This window comes from Callorhinus ursinus, unplaced genomic scaffold (assembly GCF_003265705.2).
Source record: "Callorhinus ursinus isolate GAN/ISIS: 27379988/994484 unplaced genomic scaffold, GSC_fseal_2.0 scaffold13, whole genome shotgun sequence".
In the NCBI taxonomy this organism is placed as follows: Eukaryota; Metazoa; Chordata; class Mammalia; order Carnivora; family Otariidae; genus Callorhinus; species Callorhinus ursinus.
Window position 1 is genome coordinate 5,885,123 of NW_027397075.1, and position 24,018 is coordinate 5,909,140.

The 24,018-nt window shown below is 49.8% G+C and overlaps 1 protein-coding gene across 3 annotated transcripts in view; it reads right to left on the reverse strand.

Moving 5' to 3' along the window:
* Positions 1-24,018, reverse strand: part of SNX29 (sorting nexin 29) — a 510,437-nt gene that overhangs the window by 151,878 nt on the left and 334,541 nt on the right. For all 3 annotated transcript variants that reach the window (XM_025855499.2, XM_073899502.1, XM_073899503.1), the window contains one exon: positions 2,173-2,228. In XM_025855499.2, coding sequence (XP_025711284.1) covers positions 2,173-2,228 — 56 coding nt within the window. The remainder of the gene's footprint in view (positions 1-2,172; positions 2,229-24,018) is intronic.

Below are 24,018 nucleotides of genomic sequence, written 5' to 3' on the forward strand. Positions count from 1 at the left end.
TCTGTTTCCTCGCTGGTCTTCTCTCTAGTTGTTCTACCCAACGTGGCAAGTGGGGTATTGAAGTTTCCAACTATTACTTGCAGAGCTACCTATTTCTTCCTTCATTTCTGTCAGTTTTCACATGCTAAGTTTTGGGGCTCGGTTGTTAGGTACATAGATATTTCCAATTGTTAAAAGACATTATTTAGTTATCAGTGTTGTTGGTGCCACCAAGGAATATTGGATCTCAGGACAGTGAAAGGCACTGGAGAGGGTGGGGGCGGGGGTGCAGGGCTGAGGCATCACAGAGGCTAAGGAAACGGTCTTTGGGAGGAGCTCTGGGGAGTACTAGGAGTGAGCCAAGTTGGGGAGGGTAGGCTGAGGCTGGAAAGGTGCTTCAGGCAGGGAGATTAACATCTGTGAAGGGCAGAGCCCAGATGAAGACTGCCTAGGTTTGAACCCTGCCTTCAGTGTGTTCTCTGGAGGACGATACCCATGTCACGGGGTTGTCAAAGGGACTCAGTGGGTGAGAACAATGCCTGGCACAGAGGAAACAGTCTGGAAGTAATGATCCCGAGCAGGGAAGACCAGGTGAGTTAGAGGAGTCACAGTGGCCAGGGGGGCTGTGTGCAGGGAGAACACAGGGGAGGGCTGAGGATGAAACCAGAGGTCAGCAAGGAAGGGCCTTCTGTGCAAACTACATGAGGGATTTGGGCCTCCATCTTGAGAGAGGAAAATGGTACTTCCCTCCAGCTTTAGTGGAGATGCACAAACCCAAAGGAGGGGGCTGCAAATCTCTGGGACAGAGATGATGGAGCCGGACCAGGCAGTGGCTGCTTGAGGGCAGGGGCTAAGGCTTATTCATGCCCTCCATCAAGGACCTGGCATGACCACCCCCACCCCAGGAAGTGCCTGATTGCTTTCTGCTGTAATGGTGAGCCTTCTGCCTCACAACGGTCTCTGAAACCTCTCCTCTACAGCGCTCACCTCTCTGCCCAGCTTGTCCTAACCCTTGCTCCCCACCAGGCCGCCACCCCATAACCCTCTTCACACTGTACCCCCCACTCCCCCCATAGGCCCACAGGGGGCAAGCTCACCTCCGATATCCAACCCTCATGGCTTCGCCTCACGTTGACCCCCTCACCCTACACCAGCCTAACAGCCACCCCAAGCACTGAGCGGCCTCCTGAACCCTCTGCATTTTTCATCACCTCCCTGTCATTGCCACCACTGCCCTGTGAGGTTGGCAGCGTGACCTTCACCGTATGAATGAGGAACTCGGGCCCAGCAAGGTCTAGAGGCCTGCCCAAGGTCATAGCAGTGTGCATCCTGTAGCTGGGACAGCAGGGAGGGTCAGCCTGGCTCTGATAAATGCTCTTTCTGATGCCCTCACCCTAGCCCTCCAGAGGCGGGCTTTGCCCAGATGACACTTGCTGTCAGGGAGGCTGGGCCACCTTCTGTTCGGGACAACTGAATGAGAGCAGAGGGAGGCCCTGCGGGGCCCTAACCTGGGACCCACTCCACTGTCTTTACCAACCCAAGGGGATTACCTGTCCAAACCCCAAGGCAACCTGATCTGAAATAGTCTGAAGACCAACTAAGTGCTTCAGGAGTTTACTGTCAGAGGCACCAGACAGAATCACATCCAGTAACCAATCAGACCCATGCCCTGAACCACTATGGTTTCCGGTAACTTCAGGGTTTATAAACTCATATTCCTCCAGGAGACACTCAGCTAATGAAATGAGAGCAGCAGGCCAGAGTCAGGCACTGGGGGTGGTGGTGGGTGGAACACGGACACAGACAGACGACCGTGATCAGCAGAAGAGCACCGGCCATGTGTGAGGGACACAGCCATGACTCAGCTCCCTCTGTGGCCTGGTAGGGATCGGAGCCTTTTTTTTTTTTTAATTTTTAAAATGAAACTTACTTTCTTATGTGATAGCTTCCAAATCCTAAATGTCGGCCAAAAAAAATTAATTGTTTTCCGATACCCAGGAACAGAAATTAAACACATTTGAAGGCCAGACTCGGGCTGCAGGCGAACAACTTCTCACCTCCAAGATAACCAAATTGGCCTGCGCAGATTTCAACAGGGATTTTAGTTTCCGCCTGTGGTCTTCTGGGGACACAAGCCCAACAACAGAGTCCTATTTCTAAAGGGCCCCTCATGAGCAGATGCCGTGGACTTACATTTCAAAATCCGACAAACTCTGGTCTTCGGATGTTTGACTCAAATCTCCAGGCACCTGCCATCGGGAGAGGGGGAAGGAGAGAGAAAAGCATCTTGGTTACCATGGTTTGCACAATCACCTAAGAATTCTGCCTCTCAAAGATCCCTGAACATTTCCTGTTCAGAATGAGGTGAAAAAGCAGTTACTGGGAAACAGTAAGAGATTTTGTGGAAGGATGGCTTAGAGACGGTGTTATGGTAATAAAAATATGCCACCATGAGGGATCTCAATTATCTTCACGGAGAACGGGCTGTTAATCCTATTGAGATAATAGCAGGCCTGTAAAATCATGTAATTTTGGAGCTATAAAGGCCTAATTAGGATGTGAGATGCGAGATATCAAATGAGCAGTGGAAAAAATACCCACTGTCACCATGATGAACATCACACACACAGACACACCTAGTACGTAAACACAAAAGGCCAACGTCTGCCCCCACACGGCTCTATCCTTCCCGCCTCGTGATGCATGAGCAATTTAAGGCAGAACACAGCTGCTGCCGCTGACTCAGAAGAGCCCCGCGAGAACGCGATTGGGTAACAGAAACTGCACTGCCCTGCAGGATGGCCGGTTCTATGTAAGGCAGCTCGCAAAATGGTCAGCACTAGCAACTGCCCCAGGAACGGTGTGACGCTACGTCCAGGGAAGGAGCTTCTGATCGAATGGAAGGATGCCGATGGAAACAGGGCAGACCAAGGGCAACAGGGGAGGGTGTGGGCTTGTGAGGGCAAGAGCATTTATCATGTTCATCAATTTCCCTAACAAGCCCCCCAACACACACACACACACACACACACACACACACACACACACACACACACTTCACAGATGAGGAAACAGGCTCAGGGAGGCTGAGACCTTGCCCAAGGCCACACATGCAGGAACTGGATCTGAATTCAGGTCTGTCCAACTTCAAAGCAACTCTGCTGCTATAAACCTGCAGCAAACACAGGGAAAACCAGCTACAAGGTGGAAGAAGCTACGACTTGAACCCTTTCCAGGGGGCTGGAGACACAGAAGGTAACTCCCTCTGCAGCAGGAGAAGGCCATGGTTCCGGAGGCTCGGCTCTGGGGGCACACAGGTCAGGGTCAAGCCCCGCTCCACGGGTTCCCGGCCCTGTGGCCAGGAGCCAGTCACTGGGCTGCTCTGTGCCACACTGTCCTCACGTGTAGAACAGGTAGGACAGTCCCACACCTCAGAGGGTCGTCCCGAACACAAAACCTGCTGCCTGTAGGGTATGCACAAGAGGGCCTGGCAGGTGGGAAGTTCCCAGGAACTGTGCACTGTACGAATAATGTGGTAATTATCGAGAGAAGCAGGGTGTTCTGTTATCCTTGACACCAACACAGAATCTGTCCCACCAGCCCAAGGGCTATCTCTCACCCCACATATGACAGCCCGGACGGAGAACCACCCCACCTGAGCCCTGACAAGGTGTGTGGAGCTAAGCAGTTACAATGGGCTCCGCAAGCAGTTTTTGCTAGGAAGTTGCTATTGAGAGATTCCTTCAAACCCAATAGGGAGAAACCTGTCTACCGCCAACCTGAGAAAACCTCGGTTTCAAAATAACAAGGCACTCCCTGGGCTGGGGCTGAGTGTGGCCCTGCTGTGAGGGTGAGTGTCATTTTCCTGTGGATGGCTGGGAAGAGAGGCGGTATAATATACCAGGGAAGCCATGAGGCTGTGTCCCACAGTCCCTACAAACATCCACATCCTCTGACCCAGATAGCTCACTCCCAGGATTTATCTACACGACATAATCAAAGACACGGGCCAGAATTTACATCAAAGATCATTCTTCTTTCCATTGCTTAGACGAGTTAAAATACTTTTTTCAAACAATCTAAAGGTCCAACTACACAGAAGTGATTCGGGAAATTATGACATGTCCGTATGAGATGACCTGATTTCTTTTTTTAAAAAGCAGTTACACATGCACACTCATGAGAGTACAAGCATAGTAATAATTCTGGAGAAATATATAGGAAAACTAACAGTGGCCATCATTGATAATGCAGTAGGAGTGGGAATGGGGAAAAAGAAAGGCTGAATTTTCATTTGCTGTATTTCCATTAAGATTTAAAAAAATGTATCTTTTGAATCAACTGCTTTAGAAAAATATTTTAAATGTGCTTTTGAAGAACAAGATAGCTTTCCATGTGCTGTAATGAAAAGATCTCCAGGACAGATCAAGTGAGAGCCGAAGCAGGGTGCACCTGGGGAGCAAAAGTGGAGAGTTAAGACTATCAAGTTGTATTTGGTTTTGCATCAAAAAGCATCAGCAGTGAACTTGAAGACACCTAGAAAAGGGGCACCCTGTGGGCACCAGGAGGTGGGAGTGGGGGCCTGCGCAGCTGGTGCACAGACTAGAGAGGAGGCTTTTTATTAAGCACTCCTTTACATCGTTGGAGCTTTGAAATAATGTACTGCCAATTAAACATTTAAATAAAAATTTATTATCCTGGGGCGCCTGGGTGGCTCAGTTTTTAAGCGTCTGCCTTCAGCTCAGGCCATGATCCCGGGGTCGTGGGATCCCGCATCGGGCTCCCTGCTCCGCGGGAAGCCTGCTTCTCCCTCTCCCACTCCCCCTGCTTGTGTTCCCTCTCTCTCTGTGTCTCTCTCTGTCAAATAAATAAATAAAATCTTTAAAAAAAAAAAACCTTATTATCCCACCAAAAGAGTGCTTCTGATACATTTTTCATGGCACAGAAAACAGCTCCTGGTACCTGTGGGAGCTGAAATGCCCAGTCTGGGTAACAATGTGACTTAGGACGTCCACGTATCAGTAAGGTCAGAACGAAGCAGGTCAGAAAGATGACCCTGGCGGAGCTTGGGGAGGGAGAAGACAGATGGATCTGCAGTATGTATTTGAACTTTCCTGTACTGTCTCCAATGAAGGTGCATTACCCATGTAACCATAAACAGACACGTATTACATATTAAGAGTCACTCGTATTACTGTGTGAAGTAAATAAGACTCTTTCCAATCCACCCCGCCACAAAAATGCATTTGGCTAAAATGCAGAAAGCCAGAAAATATAGACTTTGCCTTCCATCGCTCTTCTCTTCCGCACGTGAGATGGAAAAGGACAAAAGGAGGTCCGGAAGGCACGTCACCGTGTGGACACCACTCTCCCCTTGGCGCTTCCGCACGGAGCCCTGCGGACACGGCCAGGACTCCAGCGCCTTCTCCAGCAGCTATGGGGCGGCTCTTGGCCTCTCTTCTCTGAGCCTCCCCCTCCACACCTGGGTCTGGGGAAGGCTGTTCTGGCATGAAGGGATAAACAGGTAAGCAGACTGGAGGAGGGGCTCTCAGGCTATGAAGACACCTGCCACACCATTACGTGCGTCACGCCACTGCCTTTAAATCAACCTCATTTCAGACTGGAAGTGCACAGAGCTTGGACCCAGGGAACCGAGTGAGGGAACAGGGAAAGGTTCTGACTGGGTTGAGCCCACCGAGCTGAAGGAAAAAGGTGACCAGAAGGACTCAAGTAAAAGAGAAGGTGAGGGCTTTACAGACAGACATCACTTTATAATGCTAAGAATAAAAAAGCTTCTTCTAAAACAATCAATTCTCAGAAGGCATTTTCTTCACGGATAAGTGAACTCTCAGGGGTGCTGATTTTTAGGGAGCATTTTGGACAATGGATCTATGTAGCTGGGAGGTGTTAAACCCTTCCGAATTAGGAACTTTTCTTCTCATTATGTGGCCTTATTGGTATCAGCAAGCCGGGAGACATTTACATGTGTCCGTGAGTTCCAGACTCCGCTGGAAAAGGATCTGTCAGCTTTCTGACCTCTGTGGAATGTATCCTGCAAATCAGGCCAAGCTCGACAGCACCTGCGTGCTGATCACTGATGCCCAAACTTACACAATTTTAACGTTTTGTCTTTTCATGCTGTCTATCCAGACTGGTACCAGATACCATCTGGGGTTTACAGTCCTCATGCAGAAAGCTCATTTTACTGCACACCCTGGCAATGAAAAAAGTGTGGGGCAGGGAGTATTTTGTAAGAAAAATCAACCTTCTATTGCCACTGGCCACAAACATCCCTTGTAACACCCCCTGAAGCTACAGGCAACCCTGGAGGATGGATCTCTGAGATACAGCCTGTTTGGTTCACCCTCAACAGGGCACATAAAAAAGCGATCAGCAGCATGGATGCCCTCATTCCCTTCTCCCTGGCCCTGCAGACAATGCAGGTCCCCATGCGGCCTGTGGTCTGGGGACTCACGCAGCAATAGGCAGGGGCAGGAAAGGCAGAGCCTGTTACTGGAGAAACATAGCAGCCATGATTCCCGGACCCTCCTAGACAAACAGCCCAGGTGCTACAGACATATGGATTGGGAGGGACAGGTGAGACAGAGAATCCGCTTCCGGGGTGTATCAGCAAAGAAGCTTCCCCCACCTCTCCTGACTCAGGATTTCCTGGGTTTTTTTTGGGGGGGGGCGCTGGGGAGCTGGGACAGGCTGGTTTCCTGGGTTTTGCAGGGGTTGCTGGGGAGCAGGGACGGGCCAGCTAACCGCAGCCCCTCACATTCAGAATTCAGATACTGGTTCACCCTGGTGCTCTGACTGGGAATTCTTCAAGCCTAGGATAAGGGCTCAGATAACAGAGATTCTGCCAAAAAGAATAACACATGTGCTGAGTAAATGCTAATTTAATACGAAGGGAAGGAGGGAAGAAGAGAGGAGAGAACTAATCAGCCAACTGCCAGAGCCACAGGAAAAACTCTACCTCCTTCTACTTCCAGAATCAGGATCCACGCAGGGGCAGCAAAGGGGGACACAGCACACTCCCCTTGCTCGCAGCTGCCCTCACTTCCAGTCCTGGGTGGGCTGCAAACATAGACACACCACCACCAGGCATCGTCAAAGGCTTCCTGCTTTACGGAACGCTTTCCCATCACAACTCTCCCCACATCCTCCTCCTCCTCACAGCCCTGTGGGCAGAGGCATCACCCCCATTTCCCAGGCAAGGATAAGAGGATTCGGTGTGGATAAACAGAAGAATCAGAGACACCATGAGGCCAGCACCAACCGCCAGAAGAATGAGTGCGCCATCTTGGATGTCCAGCTCAGTGGAGCCCCAGATGACTGCAGCCCCAACCAACAGAGCAAAACCACTAAGCACCGTCAACCCCTAGAATCATGAACTGTAAGAAAAGGGTTGTGTTTTGAAGTCATCAGGTTTGGTGTGGTTTGACATATAGCAAGAGGTATCCCAAAAAGTAACTTTCTCAGGGTCATTCAGCTAGTAAGTGACAGAGGTGGGAGTCAAATGCAGGTGGGTCTGGCTCCAGAGTCTACACTTTTTATCACCAAGCTATGCTGCCTCCCACTATAAAGTCCCCAGTCTTTGCATTTTGCTTCTGTATAAGGGGAGGCCTAGAAGAAGAAGTAACCCAGATCCACAGTGAAGAGGCTCTGCTGGTATAGAGACCTCTGATGGAGTCAGGAAGGTCTGTAAAGACTCAACCACTCATGAGTAGATGTGCACAGGTATGCACATGGGTCTAAAACCCTAAGCCTTTCTTACAGCCTGTCTTCTTTGATGCCACACCAGACCTAGAGGAACAAGGCATAGGGCTCACCCAGTCCAAGGTGGCTGGCTTTCACCCCAGGAAATCCCAGGTCCTTTCCCATCTTTGGATACACATGTCAGCCCAAAGACTCCAAGCAGAACACATCAAGTCCCAATGGACTAGCAGAAAATTGGGCATCCTGACGGTTAGAGAAGCCTCCTACTGCCTGTTAGAGAAGTCACCCGGCTTCAACAGACCCTGGTTTCTTCCTCCCTTACTTGTCTCTGACAACCTGTCTCTGAGTGCCCTATTAGAAAGAATCCACAAAGACGAGGAGACCCCCGCCCAACATGTGTTCAATACCTACTATGTGCCAGTATATTCACACCTTTAATCCTCAAATAACATTTGAAGCAAGAATTATGTCAAGTCATGTTCCCCTACTCTCTTCCCCAAACCTGTTTGTACAGCTGGCCCTTTTCTTACCCTTTAAGATTCAGCTAAAATACACATTCCTAGGAGTGCCCTGACCGCCAAAACTAAGTGGCCCTCCAGTGCCACATCTCCAGATCATGCCACGCGGCTGGCCACGGCGGCATTCCGGCTTGTCTGTGCACCGGCCCCTCCCTGGGATCAGGAGGTCACGTGCCCTGTGACACTCGGCAGCCTGGCCCAGCACCGGGCCCAGCGCGGACACTGAATCAGTATTTGTGACAGAAGAAATGGATGATAATATAAGCTGTATTTCCACACTGAAATGTCAATCTATTCTGAAACTGCTTTGTAGCCAATTCGCAATCTTCGCCCATGATAAGGATAACTTGGTCTGGAGATAAGAAAAATCAAAGGAAGAGAACTGTATTCTCTCTCTTCTAATCACACGGCTTTCAGATTTACCGCTCAGAAGGCAAAAGGCAGATATTATGAAGTAGCCAATCTTTGTCCCAATCACGAAATGACACCCATGATTTATGTTTTCCAGAGTCACTTTCTCCCTCATCGAACTTTTCAAATAGCCTTCCCTTAAGCAATTAACCCTCACTTTGCACTGCCAAAAACAACCACTATTTCCCGGCCTCCCCCACACACACCCCTACTTTCTAATTTTTTAAAATAAGGAACAAAACGTGCAATGGCATGGCTGTCTTCCAGCATGGCTGGCCAAGGCCCTGGCCTGCACCCTGAGCATGAGGTCAGCCTGGGCTTTCTGGGCCCGCAGGAGGCAGCCAGCCTGGGTCTGGACCACTTTCAGGCTTCTGGGTTTGTCTGTTCATTTGTTGTTTTGTTCTACGAACAATGAGAGGCATTCATGCGGTTTAAAAAAATCAGCTGAGGTCAAAGACTCTCCGTGGTGAGTAAAGCATTGGCAACGAAGAGCTTTCAGGAGTTTTTTAGGCTATCATCTGGGAAGCCCTGGAAACTTGAACCAGTGCAGACTAGGACACTTTTGTGAATTAGGTTTTGATGGGTCAGTTTCTCCAAAAAGACTATGAGGGTCTCAAGGACAGTATTTCCAGAGCCCACGATAGTATCAGGCAAACACTAGTTGCTCAGTGAATGTTCCCATTGGATGGAGAGATGAACAGATAGAGAAATGGATACATGGAGCAAAGGAACTTCAGGGAAGGGGCACGAGGAAAGTATTCAGTCGACTAAGAATGAACATCACGTTTCTCTGCCAAGTAATGAAGATGCACGGACAACACACGTGCACCCAGCTCTACTGGGACATACACCCATTACCAGTGATGGCAGTAAGAGCCAGAAAACCAGCAATGAAATGGCTCCATAAAATGGTACCATCAGAGCCCGACTGCACAAGGACTAGAACAGCACAGACGTCCTCTGCTAACAAGAAACGACCTCCAGCATATGATGTCAGGTGACAAGAGCAAGACCCAAAACAACAGGTCAGGTAAAGTACTAGTTTCATCAAGAAGCTGGAAGATAGACACGCATCTGCATTAACCATTTCCAGAAAGACACACAAGAAACGGCCAACCGTAGATGCCTTTATGGGAAGGGCTCTGAAAAGCAAGGGCGTGAGGAACATAGAGTTGTTTTTTTTTTTTTTTTACTGTACAACTTTATACCTTATCAAGTTTTACTACATTCAAGAGTAGTCACCCTTTCGAAAAATAAATGTAACAACCTTGAAATTTTAAACTAAGAGGAAAACTTATTATGTCTATATTGGGGGGGGAAGTAAGATAGTGACTAACTCTAAGGTAGGTGGTGGGGACCGAATGGGAAAGGGTATCAGGGAACATTCTGGGGTGACGGCAAAGTTCTGGGTCTTATGCTACACAGGTGCAGGCACTGGTCAGAACTCAGTGAGCATGCAGTGAAGATGGGCTAACACCTGCAATTTGCTTTGAAATGCATTTTAAAAAAAGATGAATTGATGGGATATAAAGGGAAGGAGAGAAAGCGATGGATGGAAGGATGCAAGATAAAGCAAGTGCAGTAAGCTATTAATGGCAGAATCTATGTGGTGGGTACACACGTGTTCCTGATAAAATTCTTTAACGCAGCTGTTTTAAAATTTTCAAGTAGAATGTTGGAAAAAATAAGTTTTGATCAACCAAATGATCAAATGAATGACCAAATTACCTTTCTAGCCTCTGCATAGGAAATGACATTATGTCCCTGTCTTATAAAGAGGCTATCACAGTATACAGCTTAAAAACATAGGAGAGAAAGTATTATAGAAGTGTGTCAGACGGTTAATAGAACTGCTTTGTGTTTCTGGATTCTGAGATATTAGCGGTATTTATCAACTCTTGACAAATGAAAACATGTTGTGATTTCTTCATCAATAATTTTTTAAGAAGGGCTGGGCTGGGACTTCGGTGAGCTGGGACTGAGTTCTGACTTCGCGGTGTCACCTCGAACAAGCCACTACCCTTCTGAGCCCACCTTCCTCCGGTACAATGGGGCAACAGAAGCTGCCCCGTGGGACAGCTGTGAGGAACCACTCAGGACCCCTCAGGACCACTCCACCAGCACCTGGTGGAGATCAAGAGCCTGCTACGCGGCAGTCACTCCCATCAATCCTGGGTGGAGTTCAAGGGTGCTGCAAGGACAGAAGGCTGGGGCCCGGCAGCCCTCCCTGACGAGTGAAGGGCCAACTGCTCCATTCCACAGATGCAAACACCTGCCAGCCATCCAGACACTGAGTCCACAAACCCGTACTAAGTTCCTCTTAAGGGCCAGACACCTTAGCACCAGGGAGGCAGCAGCGAACAGGAGAGATGAAGCCTGAGGCTCACGTACCATATAAGCCAGCTGGGCAGACCCGTCTTCGGACAACCTACCAACACCATTATGGTGTGCAAGTCCGCAGAGAAGAAAAAGGAGAGCTAAGGCGTCTGAGAGAGGGACAGGGCAAAGTGGCGTGGAGGGAGGCTGGCTGGAGAGGAGGCTGAAGCACCAAGGGGAAAACAGCAGGACTCTGGTCCGTGCTCAAACAGCGAGAAGCCCCCAAGAGGCAGTAAGCAAGGGAGAGCCTGGGCTAGCTGGCATTTTTGCTTAGTCTCTCTGGCTGGAGAGTAGTGCCTGGGAGGCAGGCAAGGGAGGAGAGCCAAGGAGACACACACACCCCATCTCGACGGTGCACACGAGGAGATTTGCCAACCTCTCTGCCCACCGCCTTTCCACCGACAGAGGTAAGTCTCACCTGCAAGAAAGTACAAATCAGCGACTGTCTCCCGTTTCTCTAGGCTTAACTTACTAAGATGTAAAGCAGTTCTCAAGAATCCTCAGCCAATCTCGAGGGAAAGATATAGGCCCGTCATCATGAGCTGGGAGCTCCAACTAATCCAAGCTTACTCCTGCTGCAGACGAGGACCGTGAGGCCTGAGGAGGAAGGAAAGAGCCCCGTGAGGTCTGCCCCTCCTGGCTGCGGGCTCCGACCACCTCATACCTTACACGGGGTTCTTACCCACTCCTGGCAGATTCCCAGGATTTTAGTAGCCGTCCCCGGAGCTTTGTGGCCACAGGCCCCTCCCCCCCCGCCCCACACACACTCGCCAGCAGGAACAGGATCTACTCTGATCCGATCCCCATTTCAAGTTTCCAAGAAAGAGCGCCTCTTAAACAAAGGGTTACACACGCCCGATTTGTTAAAAAAGAAAAAAGTTTAGCAAACACTGAACAAATGGCCTCATTCATTCTCATCTCACCCTTGACTCCCACTCAACAACCAGAGAAAAGGAGGCACAGAGCAACCAGAAGATGCCAAAGCAAATATGGGGTTTGGGCAAACCCTACCATCCAGAGCCACTCTCGTGAGGACCGTGGTCTAAGTGGCGTGCACATGTAGAGTTTCCCAAAGTGCCTGCCAACACAACCGAAACGGCCACTTAGAACCTAGCCAGGGGCCACCAAGCAGCATTTAATAGCAGTAAAAGGCATTGTGGATGTTTAAACGACAGGTCTAAGCAGTTCGTTACTGCCAACAGGAGTAGATGGGGGTGCATCTGGGTTGACCTGCTGGAGACATCAGACTGCAAAACAAACAGAAGGTACCTGCCCTGTCTGTCACCTCCAGTACTGTCTCCTTGCCAAGAGGACACCCCCCATGAGCATGCAACAGCAGGGGTGTCGCTGGGGAAACCCTCCACGCTGGCACTTCCACCCTGAACCCAGCACCTCCCCCTACTGTAGGGTCAGGGGTCGGCAAACCACGGCCCACGGGCCAAATCCAGCTTGCTTTTGTGAATGAACTGTCACCAGAACACAGGGACGCTTGTGCATCATTCATCACCTGTGGCTGCTTTCACATTCCATCAACAAAGCTGAGGATGCAAGACAGCGCCAGTAGGGCCCACCTTCCTAAAACACGTACTATCTGTGCATTTACGGAGGAACTGGGCCAACTCCTGCTCCAACTGATAGCGGAGCAGCTACAGAAAAATTACTGGTGATTTCAGGGCAACATTCACTTCTTGGTGGGGAGGAAGAAATTTTTGGGTTCCACGGCCTCGTGAGATGATGTTCAGAGGCTGAAGAATAAAAGGAGGCCCCAGATCATGATGGAGAAGGGGTGATAAGAAATGGCATTTAAAGAGCCAGGCCTTTATTTATGTTTATCCATGAAATGCACAGCAACCTTTTAGTAGGAGCATGTGTCCCATATTCTGCGAGAGGCTAAGTGATGTGCTCGTGGACACAGCAAGAATTCAAAGCCAGGCCTGGCTGGATCCCAAACTGTGTTCTTTCTACTACACCTGCTGCCTCTCCACCAAGAAACGTGGGTCCCACAACAAGATTCCAGGCTCCTCTCTGAAGGAGGGAGCCCGTAAAACCAAGCGCCTCTGGAAGGCCGCTTCTTAGAATGAGCAATGAAGACACTCTGGTCATTGGAGCATGGGTAGGCCTGGGTCTTCGGCTAACACCACGCAGGAACTATTTTTTTTTTTTTTACCATTACAAATGCAACAATTACCTTCTCAGATGAGCAGGCGCTGCTCATTCTCAAAGCGAAATGGCTCTGGAATGTTTCCTCCCAGGATTCTCCTCAGGGGTTTAATGTCTACTGCTTACCAGTAAAAAAGCCACATCCTGGATGCTGCTTTAGGCACCCGGGGTGGATGGGGAGGGGGTTTGCTTCTCAAGAAGCTCTATACTGCTTAGTCTTGGCCACGGAGGTTCAAGAAGCTCTATACTGATTGTCTTGGCCGAGGAGGTCCTCGGGGAAAGACACAGGGTCTGCTGTCTTAAGGTCGGGCAGACCTGGGTCGTAGCACTTACTAACCGTGAATCCTTACACCTCGGTTTTCCTCATCCACAAAATGGGGCCAGTGCTTGCAACCTCACCCTGTCTGCAAGCTGCCCAGCATACTGCCCACGCTGCTTAGTAAGCACTCAGGGACTGCCACTCATCCCCCTCCCGCCTCCTGCTGCCTGCCCCCTCCCTGCACTGAGACAACAGGAAGGCAGATGCAGGCGGCTCCCTTACTTTACAGTCGCCCCTTCAGCTTGTGTTTGATCAGGACCCATTTCCACTTGTGAGAATCCACCCTGTCTCCTCCTCTCTCCAGGACATCGCGACCCCTGCTCGCCAGCCACTGCAAACACAACACGCTGGCCCCCGTGGGGAGGTCGGGATGCTCCAGCAGGCTCTCTCCCAGGTCCCTGCATCTTCCCGAGCCCCTCAGCCCTGCCGTGAGAAGCGGCATGGCCTGGCTTCCCCTGCTGGGGCCGGGGCACTGAGGCCCACACTTCTTCTCTATGCGTCAGAATGCAGACTCAGGCACTGCTCCCCTTTCTTTGACCTGTCCTCATTTCTGAAATGAAGGCTTTTTATTTTCTTTCTCATCCTTCATCTCTGTTATTTACAATGAGCTGGCATCTGCATTTGCCCCATGTTTGGGAATGATTTATCCCAGGCTACAAATGTACCGGTGCATTTTCCATTCCTTAGAGTTTCAAGGTTTCCATCGGTTTTAAAGCAGACCCCACTTCCTGAACGGCAGGGGTTTTTTAAGATTTCTTTATTTGAGAGAGAGAGAGAGAGAGAAAGCAGGGAGAGGGGTAGAAGGGGAGAGAAAATCCCAAGCAGACTCCCGGCTGAGCACAGAGCCTGACGTGGGGTTCCATCTCATGTCCTTGAGATCATGACCCAAGCCAAAACCAAGAGTCGGACACTTAACCAACTGTGCCCCCCAGGAGCCCCCTGAACGGCATTTTACCAAGAACCCCAACATCAGCACCAGCACCACAGCTGCTTGACCGGATGGCAATCTGGTGGCCGTGGGCTGAGGCGCTCAGTGCGGAGCAGAAGGAATGAATGGCGGGGACAGGAGAGCCAGCTGCCCCAGACGCACGGAGGAAGGAACGCCCCCCAGAGCCTCCGGAGGGAGCGAGGCCCCGTCACTGCCCACACCTTGCTTGCAGGCTTCTGGCCTCCACGACGGTCAGAGAATAACATGCGTTGTGTTGTTTTAAGTCACCAGACCTGTGGTCACCTGTTACACGTACTGACCTCCTGCTCCATGCCAGGCTCTGTGGGATGCATCTGACGTACAGATGGGGAAGCAGATTCCAAGAGGTGACCTGACCTGTGTAAGGGCACAGGGTTGTAAGGGGTAGAGCTGGGAGTGGAACCAGGTGGCGTAGGGTCCCGAGTCCACAGCAGGATAGGATGCCGTCTCCAAAGAGCGTGGCTTTGGGGTTAGACAGGTCCAAGCTTGCACTGCGACCCTGCTACCCCACCCAAGCCCTGGCCTCTCCAGCCTCGCGTTTCTCTGTGATAAAGCAGGCAGATACTACCTCCCTGCTAGGCTTACCACAGAGTAAGGGAAAGAAACTGCATACTGCTGTGTTGTATCCCAGCGCCACAGAGACAGTGCCCGAAGTATCTCCTGAAGGACTAAGTAAGGGAGGGTCACGGTGGCAGTCCCTGGTGGGGACGGTCGTTTCAGAAGACGGGGGGTAGGGGCTGGCTGAAGACATGTTCTTCCACGAGGAACATGGTGACGATAGGGGCAAATCATTTCCTAAGTTCACTCACCTAACCTGCCCCACTGTGCTGTCAGCTCTTGGAAATGCCAGATGGGTGGGAGGATTGGGGGCGGGGAGTAAATAAATCCCACTGAAGAGTTTAGGCACCTGATAAGCCTTCGACGTTTCAGGCTGCAGGACTCCAAGATTATGGCGCTGAAGAGCAGCAAGTAAGAAAGAATTCCTGAAGCTGAGCTCTCTGTCCTCTAATACCCAAACAGCACATTCCAGAACCTGCCTCCTGGACAACGTGCATTGTGATGTTCAACAGTGGAGACTAGCAAGAACTCCAGAACAGCACCTTCCAGAAATCTCACTCATAAAAGTTAACTGCCCCCACCCCCGCCCCCAACACACACCAGTGCCTCCCAGGACCAGCTACACAATGGCCTCATCACCACTGGGCAGCGCCCACTTGCTTGTGTTCATGACTGAGGAAGCCAATCAGCAAAACCCTCAGTTAGAGCCCCAAACTGTCACCACAGAGATTGGACACAAGAAACAGCCCTGCCAGGGAGAAATCGGCCTGATTTTCAATCTGTCTCTTATCAATAGGCAGTAAATAATGAAGTTTGGCTAATAACAGACACCAGGCACAGAGCCATTTAAAATCCATTTTATGATCACATCTCCCAACGTGGGATGTTTCCCCAACACTCTTTGATGGAACACTCACAACCACCCTGAGAAGTAAGGTGCCACCTCTGGAGGTCACCAAGGCCACCCACAAATAACTCTGCTCTTTCCAGATGCCTAGCAAGGCTGCACTCCCCCTCCCACCTGCAGTGAGATTGTCTGGGTGTGAAGATGGTGAGGAGATGGGGCAGAAGAAGCCCAGCCGACCCATGAGGGACAGGTAATGTAAATGAGACATAATATTTTGTGTTTTCTGTATTGACATTTTGGAGCTCTTTGTCACTACAACATAACCCAGCATACTCTAGAATTCTACACCCCATTTTATGGATGGGAAAACTGAGGCTGACAGAGACAACACACCTTGTCCAAAACCATGCTGTTACAAAAGCAGGGAGGCGTGGAGAACACAGGAAATGTTGGCCATTATACCTCAGGCTCTGAGAAGCTGTGACTGCCCTACAAGCCGGCTAGCTTGGGGCTCTCCATGCCAGCCTTGCCCACATGGCTCCTGGCTGGAAACCACAGGCACCCAGAGAACAGAGGTGCTGGTCACCTCTGCATCTCAAAAACCCACAGTCCACCCTGAAGCAGGCGCAAAATCTCAGATACCTAGCTCCCCCAACCCCAAGACACGTGAAGTTACAGGCTCGGGAGAGTATTTCCAACGGGGTAGAATAAAGCAAGCAACAAGGATGGAGGGAAGAGCTGAAGACAGAAATAGGATTTAAGGCTCAGACCAGGGAGGCCCTACACATAAAGCCCTGCCACAGAAGTTCTGTATAATAATAATACATTTCTACACAGTCAATTCCTTATTTCTATACCATCAACTCAAGAGAAGCAGTAATTTTTACTCAGATGCCTCGTGACCGTGAAGTAAAATAAACCCAGTTACAAGGTCCTCTTTGTCCACAAAATAACCCACGATTATTTAGAAGCAGAGTGATCATTTCGAAGTCCTTCTCCTGGCGTCAGGACCCGCGAGAGCTCTCCCCCATGGGTGCCCCTCAAGGGGACAGGGATGTGAAGGAGTGCGTGTGTTCAGCCACTTTCCTGTGCTAAGCAGCCTTCTCAAATACACCCTGGTGGTCCCCATCTCCTGGCCCTCCTGCCCTGGTGTGGTCCCCTTTCTCTAGTGTTAGTGGCCCTGGTGACCTGCTCTACCAAAGAGGTAGGGCCAAAGTGATGGGGTGCCACTCCCAAGGTTAGTCCGGGGTCCGATGTCACCAGTGCCCAGGTCAGCCCCTGACACCCAGAGAACATGAATATGCATCCAGTGAATCCATCAACGAGGTGTCATCCACACCGGATCGGGGGGATGGGCCAGATGGAGACCACCATCCAGGGGAGAGGTGGCGTTCTACATGCGGGCCCGGGACGGAGGGGGCACGTCTCCCCCAACCAGCCCTTGCTCTTCCAACAACTGTTCCTCCAATTAAGCTCTGGCTTGTTCTGACAGCCACTGAGGAAGGCACAAGTTCTCTCTGTGACTGACGGATAATTTCATACTCAAATTGGAAACCGTTTAAATCAAGACTCCAGGAAAATCTGGGGCGGGAGACATATGATAGCTCCTTACACATGACAGCAAATAAAAAAAGCAAATAGCAATGTTGATCATCTTGTGACACACAAATCCGTGGTCCCTCGCTGGCGTCTGGAGCCGGCACAGAATACTTAGCGTCGGTCACATCTACCTAGTATTTTCCGGGCACCCATACTCAGGACGCTCCGGTGAGAAGTGGGAACGAACAGTCCTTCATGCAGCGAGTATTTCACCTGGCAATGGGGACCCAGTCGAGTATAAAAGGATGAAGGAGCGAGACGGCAAATCAACACCTCTATGCCAACTAGTGGTCAGTGCTGGGAAGAAAAAGAAAGCATGGGTGTGTTATTTTATCAGGGTTACGATAAGGTGGTATCTGACCCCCTACTCTGGGTAATTTAGAAGCAGTATCACATTTAATTCAAACCTCAAAGAACTCTCTCTGGTGGGCACCCCAGTCCTGTTTCCAGACGAGCACGTGAGGCCTGGAAAAGGAAGCTGCTCACCCTCCCCGTCACTTCCTGCTCACAAGGACCCGGGGGCGGTACCTATTGTACTCGGGTACTGGTGCCTCAGCCCCTCATCCCTAAAATGGACACGAGAGTACCTACTCCATGGGCTGGTGCTGCACATGAAATACTTGGGAAAGAATGTGGCATACAATAAGTGCTCAATAAATGTAACTTGCTCTTGTAGGTTGGAGTATAAACGCCACTCCCATTTTTTTTTTAAGGACTTCATTATCTGATGCCGAAGCAGAAAGACACTCCCACCAAACCAGTGAATAATATCCATAAAGAAACCATGCTGACTTCCACCACTGTTCCCTCGGCCTAGCAGGCCCATCCTCCTGACCAATCTCGACTCACCCTTCGAAACCCAACTCCAACAGCTCCTCTCTGAAGCCCTCCCTGCCAATCCCATCAGTCACTTAACCCACCACTGTGCTACCATTACAACCATTCTACAGAACTCCGTCTTCTGTTCACTCATTCATTCAACAAACGCGTCTCGAGAGCCAATCATCTGTCACACATAACCGTACTCCATATCACAATTACATGTGAACGTACCTCTGGGTCCCCTCCACTGCACCACAAACTTGTGTCCAGCAGCAGGAAAACTTAACTGGGTAGAGTTCAACAGAACAAATTCGTTAACAAAGGATGGCATGAGAAAAGCAGAAAAAAGGGGCAGCCCAGCGGGGAAAGAAGGATTACAGGAATTCAGAGGCAGTCACGAATAAAAACAACTCAGCCCTGACAGGGCCACAAAGGGCTGGAGAACAAGCTGGACTCTGAGGGCTGGCAAAGACTCGGAAGAGAGGGAAGGAAGGAGACGCCAACTCATGCTCATGAATGGAGAAAGCCAAGTCTCAGCCAGATGGTAAAAATAGGGAAGTATACGTATATACCTCTGGCTGTCTGTAAATGCGTAAGCGCATCTGGAAGGACAGATGCCAAACCTCCTCATAGGAAAGATCTCCGGGAGAAGGACACTTGTATTTTGTATTCTCTTCAACATACGGCTTATGTCTATATTATTTAATTTCTTGCAAAAATATATTCTTGTTTACATAATTTAGGAAAAAAATGTGAAGCATGTCTTCTGAAAGACAAAAGGCGGAGAAGCAAGGCACGGGACATAGTATGAAGACCAAGAGCAAATGCAGGGGGCAGAACTCCATGACCTAAGAGCCAACAGTAAGAGGCGAGGAAGAAGGTGAGAGTCAGGTGCTGCTTCAGCATCTGCCAGATCCTTTTTACAACAAAGCTAAAAGAAACATCAGCTCTGTATCAAGGTGCTGGGAGCAACAGATGGCTGTGGGCCTTGCTGTAACGGGAGGGAGATGATTCTCAGTAGAGGTGCACACACACATGCTGCCAAAGGCAGGGATACTCAAGGACAGCAAAAAGGTAAGAAAACCACTTTCCCGGGGGGTGGGGGGGGAATCTAAGGGGACCTGGGTTTTTCCAATTTCATCAGAAACTTTGGCCAAGTCAGATCTCCAATGCCCAGCTGACAACACCAGGCACGCCTCAAACCACAACCACCCATTTTGGTGTGCACAAGCTCCTCAGTTTTTGAGTATCTGGTAGAAAACCATTTGAATCCTGGTCAATAAAATCATTTTCCTTGAAAGTAAGCAGCCACTCTGCAGTCCCCATTGGGCCAAGGGGCTCAGGAACCCGGGGGGCAAGTCCAAGATGGTGCCTGTCCTTCAAGAAGAGGTCATTTCCAAAAGAACAGATCAAGGGAGCCCACAGTTCCGCTTTTTTCAAATTCATCAGGAATCCCTTTACCAAGATGCAACTGTTCCAATCCAATCACATAATCTGTTGGTCTCCCAGAAGAGAGAGAGTACAACATATCTAGGCAAAATCTACTCTGGATTCCACAAACCAACTGGCCAGGGACTCAACTTCCATGAAACATAGAACAAAAACAGTATTCGTCTTTCTGGAATAACATAAATCTACTTCAATAATATGGGGAAAGAGGGGCGCCTGGGTGGCTCAGTCGTTAAGCATCTGCCTTCGGCTCAGGTCACGATCCCAGGGTGCTGGGATTGAGCCCCGCATCGGGATCCCTGCTTGGCGGGAAGCCTGCTTCTCCCTCTCCCACTCCCCCTGCTTGTGTTCCCTCTCGCTGTGTCTCTCTCTGTCAGATACCTAAATAAAATCTTTAAAAAAAAAAAAATATGGGGAAAGATTCCAGAGCAAACTGTAAGGTCATTTTGATATCAAGATGCCCCTGAGTTAAAACTGTTCACTGCCCAACACAGCAGACCTAAGTTTATAAAGGGCCAGGAGAGGAGAAGTAGAGATGGTCCTTTATTTTTTTAAGAAAAGATTATAAAAATTGGGAAGAAAGCTAAAAAAAAAATGGAGAAAGTCACATGCAGTTGGTAGGGAAAATAGAACTAAACAGAAGCACAGAGAAAAATTTATTAAATTAAGGAATAAATACATATAATTTATCTAGTTACAGGGTTTGTACAAGTATTATCACGTGGTTATGTATCCTTAGAAACACTGTGTGTGTTAATTTAGCGCAAACAGATTAAGTTAGGAATCAATGGATAGGTCTTGGTCGGAAAGACTTCTAAGACATGGGAGTGACAGAATGGAACATGTTGGGGCTTGTCTACATTTTAAGGATGACAAAGAGGAGCCCAGACAGTGCTGCAGTCTGACCACGTGGGACAGAGGCCCTAGCCCAGACCAACCTCTACCAGAGTCCCACCAGACTCCTCGATCACAGGAACCCCTTTTCCATGCTAACGACACCATACAGAGAAACCTACGAGCCAATAAAACACACGCTGGTCAGGAACAAAGCCACACAAGGTCTTGAGGTTGCTACCCTTTTTAGGAGAAGCAGGAGTGTAGTCTGGGAGCAGCTTCCACAGAAGGCAGAGTGAGATCACAGCTACCTACCTTATTACATTAATAAGAATGGGAGTCGCTCACACCAACAGTGTGTGTGGTTCTTGAGCACAGGACTTTGGTTCATCCAAATATGACCATCAGGGCAAGTGAAAACAAACATGGAAGAACAGGCTCATTTCAGGAATGAGCCTGGTGAAATGAGCCTGGTGGTAAATAAAAGAGGGGCAAAGGGCCTGTGAGCACCATAGCATCTTGGCTACCACTGCCTGCCTATTTGGCTGGTGGGGCCGGTGGGGCCGTGAGCAGCCGACTCAAAGGAGCCGTTCACAAAGCTGTGCTCGGGAAGTGAGAATAGGTAAAATGGGGGGGGGGGGTCAAAAGCTGGCTCATGATCTCGGCTTCTCTTTCTTCAGAATCAGGGGCAGGAAAGGTGTCATAAGTTATCCTGTCTAGACCTCGATCTCCAACCAAATCACAAAGCAGTCAAACCGGAGAGATGCAAGTCACGTCAAACAGATTCTAGTCTTTGACCTCCGCAAGGGCACAGCCTGTGTCTTCCACGTCCACCACACCCCTGCTATGTGCCCACACTCTGTATAAAGACAGCCACACAGAACACAAGCGACCGACAGGCAGCCTAAGCCAGGGCAGCAAATCCCTCTCTGGATGTACAGCTGAAATCATCACAGAGCACGAGGTGTATAAATCCTGACTATTCTGCACCTCGCCAGCGTTTCCTATTTGCATCAATATGAGACCCGCTTGGGGACAAAGCTTGCACATGCTGCACTTGCCAACAGACACAAAACTCTCATCTTCATGAAAATGTATTTTCAAAGTTCGGCACCCATAAACCCTGGGTAGCCAGGCGCTGCCCACCCAAACCGTCAACTGTAGCCCCTCGGGGCTTTCCCATGAAACCCAACTACCCATGGTGACGAACAAGCCAACCACAGACCAGGGACCAGAGTTTAACACAGGCACATGTGGGGAAACAGACTTGCGATTTGGAGAGCCCTCTGCTATACCGGCAAGGAGCATGTGATCACTCGGGGTATTTGCCTATGGACAGGAAAAGGTGCTGGGCCCAAAGAGGGGCTTTTATTCTGGGGCCCAGAGAGGTCTAAAGCAAGTTCTACAAGCATCTTTCTGGATGATTTTGTATCAAAAACTAACATTTCTAAGCTAAGCCTCTATGTGAGACATATTTTTAGTAGCCTCTCTTAAATGGCACTTTTAAAAATAATCTCCTTCAAGACGGTAGACGATTAAAACACTGATGGTCCAAGTACTGAATTTAAAAGCCTCTTATAATTTGGAACACGATGTTTAGAGCTGCTGTGGGGCCGCAGACAATTTGGTACTTGATCATTAGATATTCTGCAAGTGCCACCCAGCTGAAAAATATATTTCTTATTAAGCTTCTCTACTTAAATAGCATCAGCCCCCAAATGAGATCACTGCCTCTGAAGGCTTTAACGATACCAAGAAAGTCCCAGGAAGCATTTCATTTCAAAGTGAGCCATATTAAAAAACTTGGGATGAGTTTTTTTCCATCCATCTCACCCCTGAATTTTAAATTACTTGTCTTCCTCTCCCACCAGTTCAGTCATTTCCACAGTAGAGGAAGGTGTCCCGTGGAAACACCAAGCAGCTTAGAGCAAGGATTAACAGCAGGTCTGTTATCTGGCAGGATCCAGGAAGGCACCTTAATTGATAATCAAGTATCCTGGTTAACAGTGTTACCATGGATACCACAGGTGCGCAGTCAGATTTGCACATCAAATGCTCCATGAGTGACACCATGCACCACCCCAAGAAGAGGGAGAGGAACACGGGGCCCCTGTCTCAGGGAAGTTAGCGGTCTGCAGAGGAAACAAAGTTCAACACAAAGTGGTAAGACAGCGTGCCAAATGCTGGAGCCCCAAGCGCCATGGAAAGCCCAATTAGGGGCCCGCCAAGGGCTCAGGAGGGGAGTGGCCGAGAGGGGAGAGTCCACACAGGCTTTCAGGGAACTTGATCCTAGGGTAAGTCACTTCACGGGGGGCCCGTGCAAAGCACACCAGTGGAACGAGGAAGTGGAAGGGATGTGAGTTTGTCAAGGCGGCTTCAGTGAACAGCAAGCATCTCCACACCACACAGCAACGTGAATGCTCACGGAAGGAGAGCACGTGGGGAGGAGCGGGGAGGGCAGAGGCAGAGGGAGCCCACTGCAGGCAAAGATTCAGGCATGGGCGTGAGACAGGTAGGCAGACGGAGACCAAGGCACACACAGGAAGTGGCAGAGAAAGAGCAGCGGAAAAACACAGGCAGAGGCCGAGGGACAAAGAGAGGAGCAGAGAGAGAGAGAGAAGCAGGCAGAGTCGTAGACACAGGCCCAGGAATGGAGAGAGAGGAGCTCAAACGGACAGAAGAAACAGAGAGAGAGAGAGAGAGAGAGAGAGACTGAAGAACAAACTGAAAGAGCAGGAGAGTGAGCGAGAATGAGGACCACCTGCTCTTGGAGGGCCACGGTGTAGGAGACCGTGAGGGCCTGAGCTACGGTGCTGCTCACATGGCCGAGACCCCGGCCGGCGTGGGGTACGAGAAAGGCCGGTCGGAGCCAGCCCGCCGCACCCCACAGCCACACGGCGTCACCGTCTCCCCTCCGGCCCCTGCGGACGGCGTGCCAGGGCAGGCCCATGAGACAAACCAGGCTTCCATGCTCCCCTTGCCAGCTAGTGCATGGGTAAAGTGGCCCTAACTCTCCCAAATGCATTCCTCCAAAAACATCTTAGAAAAGATGCTCCTTGGGGAAATAATTTTAGGAGATAATGCATAAAGTACGTGTTCTATCTACCTCCTTTGGAGAGCTAGGAGGCACCATCGTGAGAAGCACTATAGCCAAGAAACCCATCGAACATGCTCTAGGCTAACATTTTTCAAGATAATTCCATCACCACGGTCCTCTTTTCTACAGGCACCAACTCGGCACACCCTCTGAATCATTGTTCTGCTTTTGGAAAACTGCCTCCTCTCGATTCCAAGTTTCCAAAAGAGCCCTTTTGATATCGGGATGAACTGATTAGGAGGCTTAAAAAAAGAAACCACTTTGATGTACAAAGTGAGATGGGGAGACAAGAAAGGGAGAGATTCATTTTGCAGGAAGGCAGTGGGAATGTGTGAGAGCTTCACCACAGAGGAATGGGAG